Below are 20,120 nucleotides of genomic sequence, written 5' to 3' on the forward strand. Positions count from 1 at the left end.
CTGCCCTATTCTCCCCGTGCCCTGAATGGAAAACCCCCCACTGCAGTGACAACTAGAAGGAGTGAGAACACACGAGAGCAGTTTATTCCTTATCAGTAGTGTGGTGGGAGAGGCTGCTGCGGGAGCCTCTGGACTGCAGGCAGGCGTGGGCCTGTCCCCACCCCTTCTTCCTGAGCTATGACCAGCTCACTGGAGACTGTCAGCCACAAAACAGACTACCCCCTATGTCAAAAATCTCACCCCCCACCTCCACTCCACCAGGTCATGCTGGTCAGGACCAGTGAGGCCTGTTCTCATCGCCACTGGCCAGGCTGCGGGCCTTGGGAGCTGGGCGTCCAAGTGGTGAAGTCTCAGTAGCTCCAGGCCTAGGGCTACAGCCGGGCTGGGGTGCTGTCCCTGCTCTGTAGGAAGGAGCTGATGATACCAGTCACATGGTGGGGTTGGTTCATGTGGACGTAATGATTGCCAGGGACTTCCACAAACTGGAACCGCTGGGGAGAGAGGGGTGGTAGTGAGGGTATGGCCAGAAGTGGCTCCTCTGGCTGGGGGTGTAGGGGGGAGGCTGGGGGGCTGTTCCTGTGATCTGTTGCCTCCCTGTGGTTCAGGAATTTCCCTCACAGTGAGCTGCAGGCTGGGGACTGACTAACCCAGAGCTCCAAGGGCCCCCATCTATCCATGGTGCTCCATAGGTGATTGAGGCTGCCTCTCAGTGAGAAAGGCCTGGTTGGGAGGAGAGTGCCCAAGCCCTGGGGTTCTGGGCCATTCTGAGTTGTGAACTTGCAGAGCTAGGCTGGGGAGTGGCAATTTTTTTTTTACAGGGCCAGAGAGAGGGATAGATAGGGACAGACAGGAATGGAGAGAGATGAGAAGCATCAATCATCAGTTTTTCATTGCAACACCTTAGTTCATTGATTGCTTTCTCATATGTGCTTTGACTGCCGGCCTTCAGCAGACTGAGTAACCCCTTGCTCGATCCAGCAACCTTGGGTCCAAGCTAGTGAGCTTTTTTTTTTTTAAACTCAAGCCAGATGAGCCTGCGCTCAAGTTGGCGACCTAGGGATCTCGAACCTGGGTCCTCCGCATTACAGTCTGATGCTCTATCCACTGCGCCACCACCTGGTCAGGTATTTTTTTTAACTTTTTTTTTTTTTTTTTTTTTACAGAGACAGAGTGAGAGTCAGGGATAGACAGACAGGAACAGCGAGATGAGAAGCATCAATCATTAGTTTTTCATTGCAACACCTTAGTTGTTCATTGATTGCTTTCTCATATGTGCCCTGACCGTGGGGCTACAGCAGACCAAGTAACCCCTTGCTCAAGCCAGTGACTTTGGGTCCAAGCTGGTGAGCTTTTGCTCAAACCAGATGAGCCCACGCTCAAGCTCGTGACCTCGGGGTCTCAAACCTGGGTCCTCCATGTCCCAGTCCAACGCCCTATCCACTGTGCCACTACCTGGTCAGGCTAAAACTAACCTGTCTCACAACAATCTATGATAATTATTTAAAGTCCACTTGAGAGAAAAATGGACTTTTCACACTTGCCTCTCCCTGAAAAGAAGGTCCACCAGTGGGAAGGCGCTGCCCCTTGGCCAGCTAGCTATTACACCAGCTTCCTTTTCAGGATGACACCAAGAGGTCTGCAGAGGCCCTGGGATCTGGTTTCATGGTGGGTGATGATCATAGTATGCCAGGTGCTCCCCAGGGACAGAGAGTCACAGCACAAGCCCCAGCACTCCAACCTGGAGGCCCAGCTCCACCTGCAGCCAGCACCCACTGAGAGGACTGGCCATCTTTCATTTAGGACCCTAGAAAATGGTAGGATAGCCTCTGGCTTGATCCAGTGGGTATGTGAGGCAATAAAATCTGGGTATCTGCCAATGAACAGTCTCTGCCTGTGCTGATTGACATCTGATCACAGCTGGGAGAGAAGCCTGGCAGCTCCTTGGGGCGTCACCTGTGAGGCCTGGGGAGCTGGACCAGGGGTCCCAGTGCAAGGAAAGATGGTGTGGTGGAGCCGAGAGGGCCTGATGCCCCCTCCAGTACCCAGCCACCCTGAGCCCCACACCTACCTCTTTTAGGACAGATTTCAATTTGTCAATTATGAGGAACACACACTCCTTGTCCTTGTCGTGCACTCGCCTCACGTCATAATATCCTTGGGTTGCTCTGGAAAGCAAGAAGGACCCAGGGTTCATCTTGGGTCCGCTTCCAGGCATGTCCACTGCCCTGGCCTGGGCTTCCCTTGGACTCGCCCACAGGTCCCTGTGAGCTCAGGTTTAATTTTGAGATTCAGCTGCCTAGTACCCGGTACACTCGGAGTCCAGGACCTGCCACCGTCACTGCAGGTCAGGGTGCATCCAGTGAATGCTGGAGTCTGTGCTTCTATCTCAAGAATAGCTTGACTGAGATTTCACCCGTTTTGGGTGTATAATTCCATGGATTTTAGTATGTTCGGTTGTGCAGCCGTCACCACAGTCCATTTTAAAACACTGTCATCGCCCTGGCCGGTTGGCTCAGAGGTAGAGCGTCGGCCTAGCGTGCGGAGGACCCGGGTTCGATTCCCGGCCAGGGCACACAGGAGAAGCGCCCATTTGCTTCTCCACCCCTCCGCCGCGCTTTCCTCTCTGTCTCTCTCTTCCCCTCCCGCAGCCAAGGCTCCATTGGAGCAAAGATGGCCCGAGCGCTGGGGATGGCTCTGTGGCCTCTGCCCCAGGCGCTAGAGTGGCTCTGGTCGCAACATGGTGACGCCCAGGATGGGCAGAGCATCGCCCCTGGTGGGCGTGCCGGGTGGATCCCGGTCGGGCGCATGCGGGAGTCTGTCTGACTGTCTCTCCCTGTTTCCAGCTTCAGAAAAATGAAAAAAAAAAAAAAAATTAAAAAAAAAAACAAAACACTGTCATCACCACACAGTCCCAAACCTGCATTCCCTCTCCCACACGGCTGCCGGTCTCACAACCACTGACTGCCTTTCTGCTGATAGCGTTCCCTATTCAGGCTTGTGTGGAATGGAATCCTATGGTATGTGGACTTTTTTTTTTTTACAGAGGAAGGGGGAGAGCGAAAGAGACAGGAATGTTTGTCCCTGTGTGTGCCCTGATCAGGGATCAAACCCACAGCCTTGGCTTAATGGGACAATGCTCTAACCAATTGAGCTACCCGGCCAGGGCTGGTATATGGACTTTGTGGCTGGTTTATTTTATTGAGCATGTTTTCCTGGTTCATCTGTGTTGTGACGTGTATTGGGACTTCATTCCTTTTTATGACAGAAAAGTAGTTGATTATGTGGTTAGACCCCAGTTGGCTTGTTTGTGCATGGATGGTTGCCTCCACTGTTTGGTTATTATGAATAATGCTGCTCTGAACCATCATGTACAAGTTGTGTGGACCTGTGTTGGGTCTATACCTTGGAGTGGAACCCCTGAGCCAGAGGGTCATAATGGTAACTTCCTGGTTTGAGAGGCTGCCAGACTGTTTGCCAAAGTGGCTGCATTGATTTCCAATTCCCATAGCGTGTGAGGGTTCGGTTTCTCCCCATCCTGACACTTGTCTCAGTGGTTTAGATTTGCTTGAGTCCATGCTTTCTAAACCCTGTGCTCAGTGCCAGAGACACAGATGTGTTCCTAGCAGTCACAGATGCTACCTTGGGCTTAGAAGGTCCAGGACAGCTGCAGTGGAGTGGGGAGTGGCATCTAACTCACATTAAAGGATGTTTGTTGCTGTGAGGTGGTGATTGCTAATGGCAGGGTGCTGGTGTTGCAGAGGAAGGCAGACAGAGGAGCGGCACAGGCCTGGGAATGCGAGGGGTCCGGGCTGGCTAGATAGTTGAGGTTTCCTCCATAGTCATCTGTTGAACGGTGTGTAGCCCTTGCCCCAACCTCTGCTGCCCAAGCCCTCCCATTGCTTTGCCTTCCTTCCATGCACCAGCTGCTGGAGGCTTCCCAAGAAAGCTAGAATGTGGCCTTGCCATGGGGAGCTGGGGACGTCACACCAGGACAGCCTGGAGAACCGTGGCGCTCACGGCCTGTTTCAGGCGCTGGGCTCAGACTTACTTGACAAGCAGGACATGGGCCTGCAGCTTCTTGATGGAGTGTACAAACAGCTCTCTGCTGACGAAATCGAAGCTGTGCTCTGGCTACAGAGACAAGACCATAGTGAATTCTTGCCAGCAGGCATCACTGGGCTTTGGGGCCTGGTGGGACCTCCTCACCCATCTACCCCAGGACAGAGCCCAGTGCCCAGCCACATCACCTTGACAGAGGCCTCTAACTGCCACAGGCCAGAGGCTCTTTCCCCTAAATCTGTTCTCCCTCTTTCTGAACTCATGGCTGCCCTTCCAGGCATTCCCCAGAATCCCTTACAGCCAGGTGTGGCCATGTGGCTAAATACAGAGAAGTGACCTGGGCTACTCGTGGGCCTAGATTTTAGATGTTAAGTGTGGCCCCTCCATGCCCTCTTTTTTGGTCCACAGGCTGCCCAGCCAGCCTGGCCCCAGACTCTGCCAAGCACATCCCACCTGCCTGCTCGGATAGTTTCTATAAGAAGGAAATTTGCTTTAGACACTGCAGAATGAGTACACCTTAAGTCCCCACAGCCCCCTGCTGGCCTCTGTCATAGCCTTGATGACCTTGTCTAATGACCATTTACACTGTCTAGGTCTGTGCTGTCCCACATGTAACAGTCAGCCACGTGTGACTGTTGGGTGCTTGAAAGGGAACTGGTCTAAACAGACATGCTGTCATATAAACTACATACTGGATTTTGAAGATTCAGTATGAAAAAGTGATGCCAACTATCTTAATAATGTTTTATACTGATCACATGCTGAAATTATGACATATTAGATATAGTGAGTTAAGAATATTAGAATTGATTTCACCTGTTTTTTTTTACCCTTTAACTGTGGCTACAGAAGATGTAAAATGACACGAGGCTCACGTTATACTTCTGTTGGGCTGTCTCTAGTCTGAGAGCCCTCTGCGGGCTCCAGAACTAATTCTGTGTCCGAAGCTCAGTCCACAGCCCGACAGGGGAGGATAAATGTGTATTCAGTGGATTCATTCAAGGAAGCTCCTGTGGACTCTTAAGTCATGCCTACTACTTCTGCACCATGCTGCAGAATACAAAATTTCTACGGATGCACACAAAGCTATCTGGTCACGGCCACGAAAACTCATTGCCTTTGTTCTGCCTTGACTGACCTCCACCCCCCAGCCATTCCCTACTCTTCAGGCTGAAATTACCTTGGGTTCTTTTCCAGAAATAGGTTCCCATATCCACAAGGCCAGATGAACTAAGATGTAATGAGAACCTGGATGTGCCACCTCCTCCCAAGGCCAAGTGCCCGACTTTCAGGAAAAGACCAGACGAGGGGGGTTCAGCAGGTAGGAGGGGCTCACCTGGACCCGAACTAATGCCCCTATCAAAATGGAAGGCTAAGTAACTCAGTCAACAGCTAACAGGAGGTGGCGCCAGAATTCAGTTCTGGCTGGGCTCCCAACCTAGCTGTTACATCCCTGCCCCTCCACAGCCTCAGCCTCGCTTTAATACCTTCTCCTGTCAGGCCTAGGGCTCTGACTTCAAGGCTCAGTCAGACCCTCAATGACAAGTCAGGCACTGTGATTGGTCACAGTCCATAGAAAAAGGAAGGGGCATCTCCAGATGCCCCCCCAAACCAACCAGCCTGTGTTTTGGGGCAGTGGAGAGTGCCCCTTGCACCCCACTGCTGCCTGGAGAGTGACCTGAACTATAGCTTTTCCAACTAGGACTTCTAGGACTCCTCTGGTTAGGATCTGGCAACAAGCTCCTAGCCCAAACGTCAGCATGCAGAAGACAAACCATGGGACACAAACCTCAGGTAGAAGGACCATTTTTAACTGGTGGTGGACCAACTGCTGTCATCTGGGGAAAAATGGAAATGGATCCCTACCTCACACCTTTATCATCATCATCATCATTATTATTCTGAATTTTTGTAAGAGTTTACTCGAACCAAACTGATGACGTATGCTGGAGAGCAAGGTCTCAGATGCTCCCACCTCACACCATTCTTAGAAGAAATCCCAGTTGGATCAAAAACAAAACTTAAACATTCCTGTCCCCTTGGCTGACGCCCTTGGTCCAGGCCTCAGGTCCAAGCCTGGGTCTGGACAACAGCTTCTGGTGGGCTCTCTGAGGCCAGAGCTTCCCACCTCTAATGACTGTCTCACACGTGCAAAGCATTTCACCACAGTAAGAGCACCATCAGCAAACTCCTGAATGACAGCATGAGTATAGGCCATGTCACACATGTGACTCAGTCTTCATAGCAGCCTATCATCATGAATGCATAACAAAGAAATGCACTTTCTCTGTGTACATAAGGCAGCTGAGGCACAGAGAGGGTAAGCGCCTGGCCCAAAGTCACACAGCCTCTATGAGGGAGAGAGGGTGAGTGTCTTCAAGTGCTCCTGTCACACACTGAAGACCTCCAGGCTGGTGGCTGGTTTTTAAGGGCTTGAGTTATGGCACCTCCTCTCCCCTTCTATTTATTTTTATTTAAGCAAGAGAAGGAGAAAGAGTGAGAGAGAGAGACAGAAACATTGATCTCTTCCTGTATGTGCCTTGATTGGGAATTGAACTGTCAACCTCTGCACTTCAAGAAGATGATCTAGGCCCTGGCCGGTTGGCTCAGCGGTAGAGCGTTGGCCTGGTGTGTGGGGACCCGGGTTCGATTCCCGGCCAGGGCACATAGGAGAAGCGCCCATTTGCTTCTCCACCCCCCCCCCCCCCATCCTTCCTCTCTGTCTCTCTCTTCCCCTCCCGCAGCCAAGGCTCCATTGGAGCAAACATGGCCCGGGCGCTGGGGATGGCTCCTTGGCCTCTGCCCCAGGCACTAGAGTGGCTCTGGTCTCCGCAGAGCGATGCCCCGGAGGGGCAGAGCATCGCCCCCTGGTGGGCAGAGCCTCGCCCCTGGTGGGCGTGCCGGGTGGATCCCGGTCGGGCGCATGCGGGAGTCTGTCTGACTGTCTCTCCCCGTTTCCAGCTTCAGAAAAATACAAAAAAAAAAAAAAAAAGAAGAAGATGATCTAACCAACTGAGCTATTGGGCCAGCGGCTCCCACTTTTTTTTTTTTTTTTTTACTTTTTATTAATTTTTAGAGAGGAAAGAGAATGAGAGAGAGAGAGAGAGAGAAGGGGGAGGGAGGAGCAGGAAGCATCAACTCCCATATGTGCCTTGACCAGGCAAGCCCAGGGTTTTGAACCAGCGACCTCAGCATTCCAGGTCGATGCTTTATCCACTGCACCACCACAGGTCAGGCCTCCCTCTCCACTTTTTGTCTTCACTAAAGGAATATCCCCCCTAATAGACATACTGAGTTAACTCTGAGACTTCACCTCTGGGGTAGCAAGTACTTGGAATGTCTTTCCCTTCTCTCCCCACCAAAATCCCACCTCCTCGGGCCCAGCGCTAGTGTCCCCTCTAAGAAACTCCTGACCACACCCTCCGCCAGCAGCCAGACATCTTCAGGACTCCCATTGCCCTTGCAATTAATCCATTTAAGCAGTTTTAACCATGTGCATAAAAAACAAACATGACAAAAAACAGGGTCCTAAGACAAGAGTCCCCATCTCCATACACAGACGTGCATGATAACACACAGAAGGAACCAATGGAGTGACTTACATTTTGCTCTAAGGAGCACCTGTGTGCAGTAATAGTTTTGTGGGTTGTTGTTTTTTTTATGTGAGAGGTGGGGAGGCAGAGACAGACTCCCACATGCGCCCTGACTGGGATCCATCCACCCGGCAAACCCACTAGGGGGCGATGCTCTGCATATCTGGGGCCCACTGCTCTGTTGCTCAGCAACCAGGCCATTTTAGCGCCTGAGGTAGAGGCCATGGAACCATCCTCAGCGCCTGGGACCAAGTAGCTCAAACCTCCTGAGCCATGACTGTAAGAGAGGAAAACAGAGAAAGAGAAGGGGGAGAGGTGGCAAAGCAGATAGTCACCTTTCCTGTGTGCCCTGACCAGGAATTGAACCTAGGACTTCCACACACTGGGAGTCCATTGGAGTGGCCGATGCCACTGAGTGGCCGATGCACTACCACTGAGCCAACTGACCAGGGCCAGTGATAGTTTTTAAAAATTGTTTCCTAGGTACAAAGCCCCCGCTGGCTGGCTGTGCTGCCTCAACTTAGTTTCCTTGTCTTTGACAGGTAGGTGACAACAGTTCCTGCCTCTGCAGGGGTCCCCAAACTTTTTACACAGGGGACCAGTTCACTGTCCCTCAGACCATTGGAGGGCCGCCACATACAGTGCTCCTCTCACTGACCACCAATGAAAGAGGTGCCCCTTCTGGAAGTATGGTGGGGGGCTGGATAAATGGCCTCAGGGGGCCGCATGTGGCCCGCGGGCCGTAGTTTGGGGAAGCCTGCTAGGGCCACAGTATGGATTGCCAGTGCTGAGCACACACACTGGAGGTGCCTGGAGGAATGGGAGCGGTCACTGCGCCCTGTGCCCCAGCCATTGGTGGTCCTGGAATGGTGGTTGTACAACATAGTGAATAAATTTAATGCCACTTAAATTTATTCTACACTTATGAATTATATTAAAATGACAAATACTATGCTATATATATTTTACCACACAAAAAAAAGGCTGGCAGGCAGCCAGTGAAGGAAGCAGAAAGAGCGGCACTCACCCAAGCGATCCTCCGGTCTCTGTTCAGCACCACACCTGGAAGGGAAGCAGAGACAGTGGCCTCAGTGCCTCCTGTCAGGGTGAGGGGACTCACCTCAGCTTCCCTGGGGACCCTGGGCCCTTCTAGCCAGGGCTCATTCCTTCAGCCTGGACTGGCAGGAACCATCCCAACATCCTCTTGGGGTTTAGTTGGAGCAGAGCTTGTCCACAGCTACCTGGCCAGGGACTGATGCAGCCCGCACCAGCGCCTCCCTCGACCACCCCAGAGGGCAGCGCAGAAGGAGGTGGGAACAATTACCCTGCCTGGCCTCTGACTTCTCTGAGAACTTTAAAATGATCGTGCAGGCCCTGGCCATATGCTCAGTGGCTAGAGCATTGTCCCGGAGCAGTGAGGTCATGGATTTGACTCCTAGTCAGGGCACATATGAGAAGCAACCAATGAGTGCACAGCTAGGTGGAATAACAAGTTGATGCTTCTCTCTTTCTCCCTTCCCCTTTCTCTCTCAAATCAATGGAAAAATTAAAATGATCCTGTGGGTCTTTAGGCACGGTAAAGTCCACAGTAGTGAAGAATCATATCACTTGTCAAAGAGAAATTGAGCCATGGCCAGTGGTGCAGTGGATCCTGCTGGGGTGCTGAGGTCACTAGTTTGATCCCAGGGTTGCCAGCTCAATCCTGAGGGTGCCGGATCAACCCTAAGGTCGCCACTTTGAGCCCTGTCTGAGCACATATGAGAAACAATCAACAGTTGTACAACTAAGTGGAACAATGAGTTGATACTTCTCTCTCTCCCTTCCTTGCAAAACAAAAAGATAGAAAAGAAAAAAGAAATTGAGAAAAAAAAAAAAAAAGCTGGAGGGGTCAAAATATTGGAGAGTAAAACCACTTGGATGTGCTGGGAGGGCAGTACACCCAGAGAGAGCATGGAAGCCCCACACACCGCCCCCATACCCTTTGCCTCCCTGCCATCTAGCTGGTCCTGAGCTATATCCTACGTAATAAACCAGTGATAATATATAAACTGTTTACCTGAGTTCTGTGCGCCATTCTAACTAATTTATTATTATTATTATTATTATTATTATTGACAGAGTCAGACAGAGTCACAGACAGGGACGGACGGACAGACAGACAGGAAGGGAGAGATGAGAAACATCAACTTATAGTGTGGCACCTTAGTTGTTCACTGATTGCTTTCTCATATATGCCTTGACTGGGGGACTACAGTAGAGCAAGTGACCCCCACGCTTAAGCCGGTGACCCCATGCTCAAGCTAGTGAGCCCATGCTCAAGCTGGTGACCTCAGGGTTTCGAACCTGGGTCCTCTGCATCCCAGTCTGATGCTCTATCCACTGCGCCACTGCCTGGTCAGGAGTTCTAGCAAATTATTGAACGCAAGGAGTGGGTGTGGACATCTAGACTGTTAAAGAGTACAGGTGACAACCAGGGCTTGCAATTCTTCTGGAGTGGGGAGTCTTGTGGAGCCCACGCTGCAGCTGCTGAAACTGGTGTGAAGTTGGAATGCGTATTTGATCAAGTCCTCCCCATCTCTCCCTCCTCCAGTTAAAATCCACCAAGACCTCGCCTTTGCTTTTGGAATAAATACCACAATCAACCATCATCAACCAACACCAGCCTCCAACTGGCCTCCCTACTTGGCAGCCACTCCCTTCCCTCAAATGCTCTGGCCTTCTGTCAGTTGCACAGCTCCTTCCTGCCAGGAGCAGGATTTGTTTAAGTTCTGTCCTCCGGGTCTGGAATGCTTTCCACACCATCCCATCTTCTTCACCCACTGGGCATGCTTCACTATCCTTGGGCTTCTGGGCAGGGTTCCCACAGTGCAGGTGTCCTCTTCCCCCCAGCTAGGCTCCTACCCCAGGTTAAGAAACCAGCGGTGGTTACCTTCTGTCCCCTGCCCCCAGGCCCATTCCAGGTGTGCAGGGCTGGTTCTGACACCCACGTACTTGCAGCGTGACTGCACAGCCTGCCAGGGGCCAGGGGCCAGGGGCCAGAACTAATCTGTTGAATGTGTGATAGTACTGATGACACCAGCCCTGGGATGGGCATATGAAATGGGAAGGAAGGCCCTGGATCCTCCCTCTCTGCTCTCAGCTTCCTCATGTGCAAGCAAAGGGGCCCTGAGCCCTGAGGGTCCTTGTTGCAGTTCCTGGGCTGGGGACAATAGGAAAACAGGGTTGGCTGGGAGCAGAGATGGTCTGGGCTGCTGTCCCCCCTGTGGCTGAGGAGTGTTTGAAAATCTAGACAGTAGCCTCAGTACAGAAGCATTCTGGCCTCTGGCCAAGGTTCAAAGATAAAGAGAATAAACCTTGGAAAACCTTTCAACCCGCTCCCTCCCCTTTGCTGGGACCGACCAAGGTCAGACTCTTGTGCCAGCGTGCCACTAGCACAGCAGCAGAGTGAACTCTCCCCAGCTGCTGTCCCCTGTGGGAAATGCAAAATGTGTTGCCAGGTCTTCCTGCTTTTCAATAGAAACTGGAAATCTCCACTTTTACACAAAATCTTTCTATTTTAAAGATGAACAACCTATTCAAAATCCCCCCCCCATGCAATTTTTTTGTTGTTTAAACTATTACAAGCCAAACCAATCCTGCTTGCAACCCCAGGGCCATCCAGCTTGTACCTAGGATGTGAGCATCCCCCACGGTGGGGGTCTGCAGGGCTGGACACTGACACAGGGCTGACATCTGTCAGTCACTAGGGAACCCCGACGGGAGCTTGGCTCTCCCGGCCACCACCTCAAGCCTGTTTCCATAAGGCCTAGGCCAGTATTGACACTGGACACAGATAAGAAAGTAGATGAGGACTTGGCCTCCTTCCCGCTCCCTGTGGCTCATTGCCTCCTGGTTTCTCCCACAAGCCTGAAGAAGCTCAGCCTCCAAGCCTGCCCTGGCTGCCCTGTCACTTGGGATCACCTTCCTCCTGGCTTTCCTGTGACCAGCTCCCTCACCTGCACCTCTTTGCTCTGCTCAGAAGTCACCTTCTCCACAAGGCCAGCCCAGCCCATGGCATCTGAAGACCAAACTGCCATCCCCACCCCCCTATGTCCTGAGCTCCCCGTAGCTGTTTTCTCCGTTGCACTTGCTCTCACCTGGCCTGCAGGTGCAGAGTGCGGAGCATGCACACGAGTGAGGAACGTCTGAGGCCACCAGAAGCTAGGAAACAGGCACCAACAGTCCATCACAGCCTTGCCAACACTGCCCTGGGGGTGCTGACCTCCAGAACTGGGAGGGAATCAATCTGCTGTTTAAGCCACCCAGTCTGTGGCCTTTGTAACAACAGCCCTAGGAAGTGAACGCTGAGTTCAGAAGGGTCGAGTGGGTGATGGAGGGGTCCCAGTCCTCTGCCCTGCTCCAGAACAGATGGGGGCTTTCAGGGGATCTGGGACCTCAGGTAAAGGACTCAGGGTGGGGGGGAACCTGGAACACCAGTTCCTCCAATGTCACTGCCCTCATGCCCCATGGTGTCTGGGAGCCTGCTTGCTCTTTTTTTTTTAATTAAAAAATGTTTTTTCCATTGATTTCAAGAGGGAGGGAGAGGTAGGGGAAGGTGAGAGGAGGGAGAGAAAGAAGCATCAACCGGTTTCACTTAGATGTTCCATTTAGTTGTGCACTCATTGATTGTTTCTCGTCTGTGCCCTGACCAGGGTTTTGAACTCATGACCTCTGGTTGACACTTTATCCACTGAGCCAGCTACTTGGCCAGGGCCTTTTAAAAAAATTTATATTGGCCCTGGCCGGTTGGCTCAGCGGTAGAGCGTCGGCCTGGCGTGCGGGGGACCCGGGTTCGATTCCCGGCCAGGGCACATAGGAGAAGCGCCCATTTGCTTCTCCACCCCCACCCCCTCCTTCCTCTCTGTCTCTCTCTTCCCCTCCCGCAGCCAAGGCTCCATTGGAGCAAACATGGCCCGGGCGCTGGGGATGGCTCCTTGGCCTCTGCCCCAGGCGCTAGAGTGGCTCTGGTCACAGCAGAGTGACGCCCCAGAGGGGCAGAGCATCGCCCCCTGGTGGGCAGAGCGTTGCCCCTGGTGGGCGTGCCGGTGGATCCCGGTCGGGCGCATGCGGGAGTCTGTCTGACTGTCTCTCCCCGTTTCCAGCTTCAGAAAAAAAAAATACAAAAAAAAAAATTTATATTGATATATTTTGAGAGATAGTGAGATAGACGGATTAGTTTGTTGTTCCACTTATTTCTGCATTCATTGGTTGATTCTTGTATGTGCCCTGACTGGGGATCAAACCTGCAACCTTGGTGTATTGGGCTGACACTAACCAACTGCTGCTCTGTCATCTTTTAGGTTAACCCAGGGCTCAGAGGGCCATGACTACTATAGAGGGGCTGGTCCCAACACAACAATACAGCTGATTGCCCACTCCACCCATCACCACCTTCCAAGCCCTCCTTCCCTCCTCTCCCACTCCCCTTGACAACTGGCTCAGTGTCTGTGCTCACTATGTCATGTGACCCTGGCCTGGCCTAATCGGCTTCCATTTCTGACAAAGAGCCTGTCTTATTCCAGATTAGCCCATTTCTGCTCCTGGGGCCCCTCTGGGTCGCCCATCTATGTGGGTACGTTGGGGAGCCTGGGCCTAAGGCCCTCTGCCCTCAACCTCCTCTTTCCATTATAGATTTGCAGGGAGGGACAGACTCAGAAATGATAACTAAGACAATCTCCCATGACAGATCACAAACTGGGACCTGAGGCTAAATCAGTCAGGAACTATCTAGACCATTTGACCTCTTAGTGTGTTGTCAATGTCTAGAAAATAATACAACAGTCTACCTCTAGCTCCTCTCTCTCTTTTTTTCTTAAGAGAGAGAGAGAGGACAGACAGGGACAGAAAGGAAGGAAGGAAGGAAGGAAGGAAGGAAGGAAGGAAGGAAGGAAGGAAGGAAGGAAGGAAGGAAGGAAAGAAGGAAGGAGGGGAGGGGAGGGGAGGGAGGGAGGGAGGAAGGGAAGGAGGAAGGAAGGAAGGAAGGAAGGAAGGAAGGAAGGAAGGAAGGAAGGAAGGGAGGGAGGGAGGGAGGGAGGGAGGGAGGGAGGGAGATGAGAAGCATCAACTCATAGTTGCGGCACCTTAGTTGTTCACTGATTGCTTTCTCATATCTGCTTTGACGGGGACCTTGGGCTCAAGCCAGCGACCATGGGGTCATGTCTATGATCCCCTGCTCTAGCTGGTGACCCTGTGCTCAAGCTGGTGAGCTTGTACTTATGCCAGCGACCTCAGGGTCTCAAACTTGGGTCCTTAGCAACCCGGGCCCACGCTCTATCCATTGCGCCACTGCCTCGTGAGACATCTCTAACTTCTCTTGAGCAACTGGAAATTCTGACTAGACTAGACCTGATAACCACTGGCTGGGCCAGTTCCACAGTTTCAACACTCCCTACTACCTCACTCCCAGCAGCCAGATTAATTCCACAACTTGCCCAGCTCCCGCAGGCTCTTGGGTTTTTGACCCCTGCCTCCTTGGTACTTTTTTAAAATTTATTTTTGAGAGAGAGAAAGGGAGGGAGAGAGAGAAACATTGATCTGTTCCTGTATTTGACCTGACCAGGGATTGAACTAGCAACCTCTGTGTATTGGGATGATGCTCTAACCAACTGAGCCATCTGGCCAGGGCTCCTCCTTGGTACTTTATAAACTGAAGTCACATTCAGCCTTGCTCAGGGCTGGGCAAAGTACATTCTTCTTTTTTTTTTTTTTTACAGAGTACATTGTTAGTAGAGGTTTCCTGAATGACTGTATGGGGAAGCACAACACAGAAAACGAGCCTGAAGCTGCCCTGGAGCCTGAGTACCACCAACTCTACTTCTCTATTTTGAAAAACCTCTTCAAAGTCACTTGGCCTCTTAGGATATCCTTAGGCCTTTCTGAGCCTAAGTTTCTCCTGCTCTGAATGGGCTGAGTAGAGGGTAGCAGGAGGATTAAATAAGATACTGTTTGCAAAGTACTGTACTTACCATCATGCCTGGCCCAAGGCAAGCTTAGTCATTATCACTCCTCACTGAGAACAGTGCCAATAAGGCCAATAAGCGGGGCCTTGGGGGTGAGCCCCTTACCTGTGGCCACCGGTGTGGTTCCTCTCTGCAGGAGCAGTTCCCCACACTCCTCACCTACATGGCTGTTGTTCTTCAGGAACCTGGGGGAGACAGAAGGATGCTGGATGCTCTGGGTCGACAGGAAACACATGGAAAGGAGAGGAGGGCAGGGAAAGAGAGGCTACCTCACCAGGACGCAGGCATGTGTGGAGGGGTCATTCACATCTATGGGGGCGGTGGTGTTTTCAATCTTTTAGACACCAAATATTTCTAGAGCCCTGACTAACAGGTACTGACAGGGGCTGGATATAGAGATGTGACCAACCAGCCATGGTCACCACCACCCACAGACCTGAGGTCACCTTTACCTACAGGGCAGGGAAGGGGAGTCAGGACAGGCTTCCAGAGAAAGTGCCAGCCAGCTGAGACCCAAAGGAGGAGAGAGGTCCAGGTAGGAGCCACAGAGGGAAGCAAAGGTATAGAGGGGAGAGTGTGCCCAAGGGGACAGGTCGGGGCCGGAATGTGTGTGGAGATGGGTCAAGGGCATCGCTACACGTGGGGAAAGAGGCAGCTAAAGTTGCAGTAGTGCCAGGAAGCCTGATGCCCAGGGTGGGCACACACAGAAACAGGCTTTTGGTGGATGTGTGATCAAAGCTTCCCCTGTGCCCCAGAGATGTCCTCTCTGGGGGGGCCCTCCATCTCCCCCCATGGCACCCACCTCTGTAGCATCTCCTCCCGGCTGAGCACGCGCGAGGGCTCCTTAGCTTCCTCCACTTGCAGTGTGTGCTCTATCCCTTTCCGCTTGTAGGTCAGCAGGTTCTCCATTTCCTAAATATTTGAGGTTCTGCTGGGTAGGTGGGGCTCCCAAGTGCAGATAAAGAGGCCCAGCCCCTCCCTACCCCACTCCTGCCTTCAGCAGCCCCTGTCTATTCCTTCTGACCCTGTGAGGGGTTGCACAAGATCAGCCCTGCTAGTTACCCTGTGATCCCAAGCACACTGTCCCCCTGAGTCACAGCCAGCCCAGTCCTGCCTGTGGTGGGGACAGCTGGAGGGGGCAGAATGGATGATAGAGGGGAAAGAAAATCTCCACCAACTGCAAAAGTATGATATTCAGGCCCGTAAGTCAAGAACCATCCAGGGTTGGCAATTTCATCTGATTTAACAAGTGCTCTCACTCCACATGCTGGTGCAGAGACTGGCAGAGGGGTGCAGTTCAGGGGTTTCCAGCTTGCCCCCCCCCAGGGTGTATCCCCTTCCAGCCTAGCTCACTCTGGGACCAACCTGACCCTGTCCATGATCCACCACCTGGAGTAGCAGTGGGAGGTGACACTCCCATCCACCCTCCTGAGAGTATAGTAAACCAAACACTCCCCAGACCCCCTAGGAGGACAGAAAACACCCCGGGGGCACTGTGTCAACTCAGTGGGTAAAACATAAAAAAGCCAGAGTGGCAGCCAGCCATCTCACTGGCTCCTTACAATAACCCACAGATTATCTGTCTATGCACCAGACATTTATTGAGCACTTACTATGTGTCAGGATTGGCCGCATGGTAATAAAAAACGACCCATTGTTCTTGCCTTTATAAAGTTTGTGGTAATTTAACAGACAAGAAAACGGAAATTGATAAGGAGTTGTGTCATAACCAAACAGGTTGAGCCCTCGGAAACAGAAGAACAGAATGTCAGAGCTGGAAGGGCACCTCCCAGGTCATCGAGTCCAACCTCCTCACTTCATAGGTGAGAAAATGGAGGCCCAGAGAAGTGCACTGACTTGCCCAGCAACACACAGCAGATAAGTGGCAGAGCCAGGACTCAGATGATGGTTGGATGGAGTCAGCACTCTCCCACCAGTCCATACTCAGGGCTGCTGTGTGCAGCTGTGCCATGTGTTCGCAGCACCAAGGTATCTGACTGAACAGTAGCATAGGTGGGTTGGCCAACCTGTGTGTCCCCAGGGCTTCCTCAAACCCACTGCTCCTATCCTGTCCCTCCCCTTGTCACTTCATGACTGACCTGGCATTTTGCAGATCCCAGGCCACACACAGGGTTTCCAAGGATAACAAAGGCCCCTGTACCCCTTTCCCTGCCCCCTGTGTGGGGGAGGTAGTTTCCCTTGTCTGCTCTCTGCCACCTCCGCCCACCTCCCTGGTATCCACCAAAGGAGACAGTGCTGAGGGCCCTGCCACATGGATCTCCCCCAGTGACCACCCCAGTTCTTACATTAGAGTCCAGGACAAAGGGGGTTGAGTCCAGCAAGATGAGTTTATCTACCATCTCAGGGAAGATACAGGAAAACTAGGATATGACACAAAAAGGGAAGAATGAAGAGGAGAGGAACTTGAAGGAAAAGGCACTCAAACTTTTCTCTGCTGTTTCCTGAAACATCTCTGAGGCTGAGGCAAAGGTGCTGACCAAGAGGCCAGAACAAGAACCTTCTCTCCCCTCCCCCCACAGTTCATACCCAGCACACGCTCCAAACCCTGGCAGTTGCTGGATTCTGGGGTCCCAGTGACAGAGGGAGAGGGGATGTGCTGTAACCATCAGGAATTGGCACTGTTTCACAGAATTCCCCAACATAGTGATTACTACTACAATCTACAGAATTAGTGTTGACAGTAGCTAATAAAATGTGGACTTGAAACGTGGGACCCAAGGAGGCACCTCCTGTCTCAGGTAACTCCCCTTCCTTCTCCTGTTCTTCCTCAGAAGAGCACCCACAGTGGCAGAGGTGGTCATTGCAAAACCATCTACTCACCGTTCCACCCACAATGCCACCTAGGAGACAAAAGAGTAGTGAGCTGATATTCCAAGCAATCAACATCCTACTAGAACTTCCTCCCAGGGCTGAACCACCGTCAGGCTAGAGGACTGGTTTTTCTCTTCCACCAGTGGACGCGGTTCTGTGTCAGCTATCAAACTGGGGCTAAATGGCCCTGTCATCAGACCACTCAGGAGGCCATATTTCCCTCATCAAGTTGGGAGACAGCTACCTATTAGGCCATATGGGCCTCAGGGAAGTTGCCTGAGGCCAAGGGCCACAGTGTCCAAAGGTCAATGTTGAATGAACCCCCTCATTTCTCCTTGAAGTTCCCATAAGTGCAGGGGAAAAGGACATGTGTACCAAATCCTCATCCTCCCTTGCAGCCCCACTGCAGGAGCCCAGTCAGGTCTTGGCCAAAGTGTACTCACCGAAACTGTGGCCCAGGATGGAAAAACGACTCCATTTCAAGGCTGAAAGCACACAGAGCCAGGTCTGGATGGACCAGCCTTCCCCCACCCCCTGTCCCACAGTCTCTGTGCTTGGGAAATCCCTCCCCAGCATCTGGAGGCCAGATTAGAGGGGCCCCGGCCCCACTGCAAGGTGGAACCCACTGGAGGAAGCCCTCTCCACCTTTCCCAAAGTCACCACAGATTCATGGTAGAACTGGGGCCAGACACAGGTCACTCCCAGGCAAACGTGGCTTCCTGACCCTGAGAGGGGATGTCTCCTCCTCCTTCCCCCACACACTCTGCCTTTTACTCACCTGCAGAGACTCTTCGAATCTCACTAACAAAATTTTGTTGGTAATATGGCAGACCTGGGCTGTAATGGGATGACAGTCCATGACCCCCGAAATCCATGGCAACATAATAAAAGTCTGAGACAGAGATAAGAGGGTAGGAGGAGGTGTCTAAATTAGCTGTTTCCCCTTCCTATTGCCCCTGCAGGCCTGCCACCTCAGCTTCCCTTCAGCCCCAGACCCACCTTTCGGGAGATGAGGGATGAGTCTATCGAAGGAGTTGGCATTGTCCAGCCAGCCATGCAGGCAGAGAACAGGGTGGCTCTGCTGGGAGCCCCAGGCCTTGGCAGCAATGTGGCCCCAGGGCACAGCCATCTTCAGCTCTGAGACCAGACCTGAGAGAGCAGTCCACTCAGTCTTGAAGCTGGCACTTCCTGAGCCTGTCATCTATGCCCCATGTGTTCAGGGCATCAGCTAACCAGGTGTTCAGGTTCCTGCGCTGCCCCCAGAGGTTACAGAGAGAGAGAGAGAGCTGGATATGGGTTTGGGCATCCCCAGAGTAGGGAAAGATAAACTGGGAGAAAAAATCCTTGGGAGGCTTTACCACAAAACTTTCTAAAGTAGCCTGGGGTTGGCTAGGTCTGGGCTCTGCCGCTTGCTGGCTGTGTGACCTTAGGCTGAGTTACTAAAACCGCAGTTTCCTTTTCTGTAAAACTGGAGTAAACAGAATAATAGCCAAAGTTTTCTGACTCTTTTCTGAGGGCAAGATGGAGTGGTCTTTCTCCCCACATCTTCGCAGACACTTGGATAGCTATTGCCCTCTCTTCTCAAACCAGGAAACAGGCATAGGAAGGTACAGTACATGCCCAAGATCACACAGGGAGGGTGAGCTTGAGCGAGGATTTAGTGCAAGCATTGGACTCCAGGACCCCAGCCCTGACCACCCAGCACCACTCTGCCTCCTGCTCTGGTCAGAGCTGCCTTCTCAACTGCCCAGAGCCGATCTGATCTTTTACCCTGCTGCCTCCCACAAGAGTTGGAGACCCGCACACCCCCATACCCCTGTACGCTTGCTTCTTTAACTGGGGCTCCAAGAACCCTGAAAGGCCTCGTGCGGCTTCGTCCTCCCACCCACCCATCCACGCCCGTCAGGCTCGGCAGCTCCCAGGCTGCAGATGATGTAGATGCGACACCCAGGAGAGCCGCGTGGTCAGCGATCCTTCCGACTCCCTCCTGCCCTCCGCAGTCCCAACTAAGTGGGTGGAAGTGCGTGTGTGGCCTCCCTCAGCCCCCTTAGGTCTAACGGTCACCGGACAGGGAGTCTTCACCCATAACTCGTGTCCCTTGGTTCCACGGCGGCCGTCACTATGTGCTGTGACTACACGTCCAAGAGCAAGGACGCGGGAGGGTCGGGCTCTAACCGCAGGCTTGACCTCTTGGCCCCGCCCACAAGGCCCCGCCCCCACAGAGCCCAGGTCCCTAGTCAGCCTCTTTGCTCCGGCCCCGCCCCCTCCGGCGGGCAAGCCCGGCAGACGCCGGGGCCTGAGTTGACCCTCCCTTCTCAGCGGAAGAAACCGCCCCGTACCGCGCCAGTCGCGGGAGGCTATGAGCAGGGCGGCTGGAGAATTCCGAGTAGGTGGCCAAACCACCTCCCAAATTCCTGGCTACATCCAGGCGGTGTCGCAGGGAGAGGACAGGTGGGTGGTGGGACCTTGCCCCCCTGGGCTCTGCAGGACCCGGAGCAGGAGGCTAGGGGAGCAGCCGCAGTGAGCCGGGCACCCCCTGGGTCGTCGTTGGCCTGCACCTTGGGGATAAAGGTGGGGTGACTTACGTTTCATGGTTTAATGTTCAACTGGGCTGCGTCCGCCGTGTTCTCACCGTGTC

At 52.8% G+C, this 20,120-nt stretch overlaps 1 protein-coding gene across 5 annotated transcripts; it reads right to left on the reverse strand.

Moving 5' to 3' along the window:
- Nucleotides 1–61: 61 nt before the first annotated feature.
- SERHL2 (serine hydrolase like 2) lies at nucleotides 62–19,916 on the reverse strand. 5 transcript variants are annotated; one of them, XM_066256374.1, is made up of 12 exons: nucleotides 19,822–19,916; nucleotides 18,482–18,631; nucleotides 18,261–18,374; nucleotides 17,926–17,967; nucleotides 17,492–17,511; nucleotides 16,957–17,031; nucleotides 15,453–15,562; nucleotides 14,756–14,835; nucleotides 8,680–8,714; nucleotides 4,049–4,131; nucleotides 2,069–2,165; nucleotides 62–491 (listed from the first exon to the last, which is right to left on the reverse strand). In XM_066256374.1, exons 2-12 carry the CDS (start codon nucleotides 18,609–18,611, stop codon nucleotides 372–374), a joined length of 906 nt encoding a protein of 301 aa, XP_066112471.1. In that variant the 5' UTR covers nucleotides 18,612–18,631; nucleotides 19,822–19,916; the 3' UTR covers nucleotides 62–371. The 5 variants fall into 5 exon arrangements, with proteins under 5 accessions (XP_066112471.1, XP_066112453.1, XP_066112443.1 ...); XM_066256356.1 differs by lacking the exon at nucleotides 19,822–19,916 and adding an exon at nucleotides 19,565–19,683; XM_066256346.1 differs by lacking the exon at nucleotides 19,822–19,916 and adding an exon at nucleotides 19,547–19,672.
- Between the last annotated feature and the right edge of the window lie 204 nt (nucleotides 19,917–20,120).

This window comes from Saccopteryx bilineata, chromosome 1 (genome assembly GCF_036850765.1).
Source record: "Saccopteryx bilineata isolate mSacBil1 chromosome 1, mSacBil1_pri_phased_curated, whole genome shotgun sequence".
NCBI classification, from domain to species: domain Eukaryota; kingdom Metazoa; phylum Chordata; class Mammalia; order Chiroptera; family Emballonuridae; genus Saccopteryx; species Saccopteryx bilineata.

Coding starts and splice junctions, on each gene's coding strand:
- SERHL2 (XM_066256346.1), bottom strand. CDS start 19,568: ATGGGTGAAGACTCCCTGTCCG. Junction 17,968..18,260: donor GATTCGAAGAGTCTCTGCAG/GTGAGTAAAAGG, acceptor GTGTGCTTTCAG/CCTTGAAATGGAGTCGTTTT. Junction 2,166..4,048: donor GCCCATGTCCTGCTTGTCAA/GTAAGTCTGAGC, acceptor CTTGCTTTCCAG/AGCAACCCAAGGATATTATG.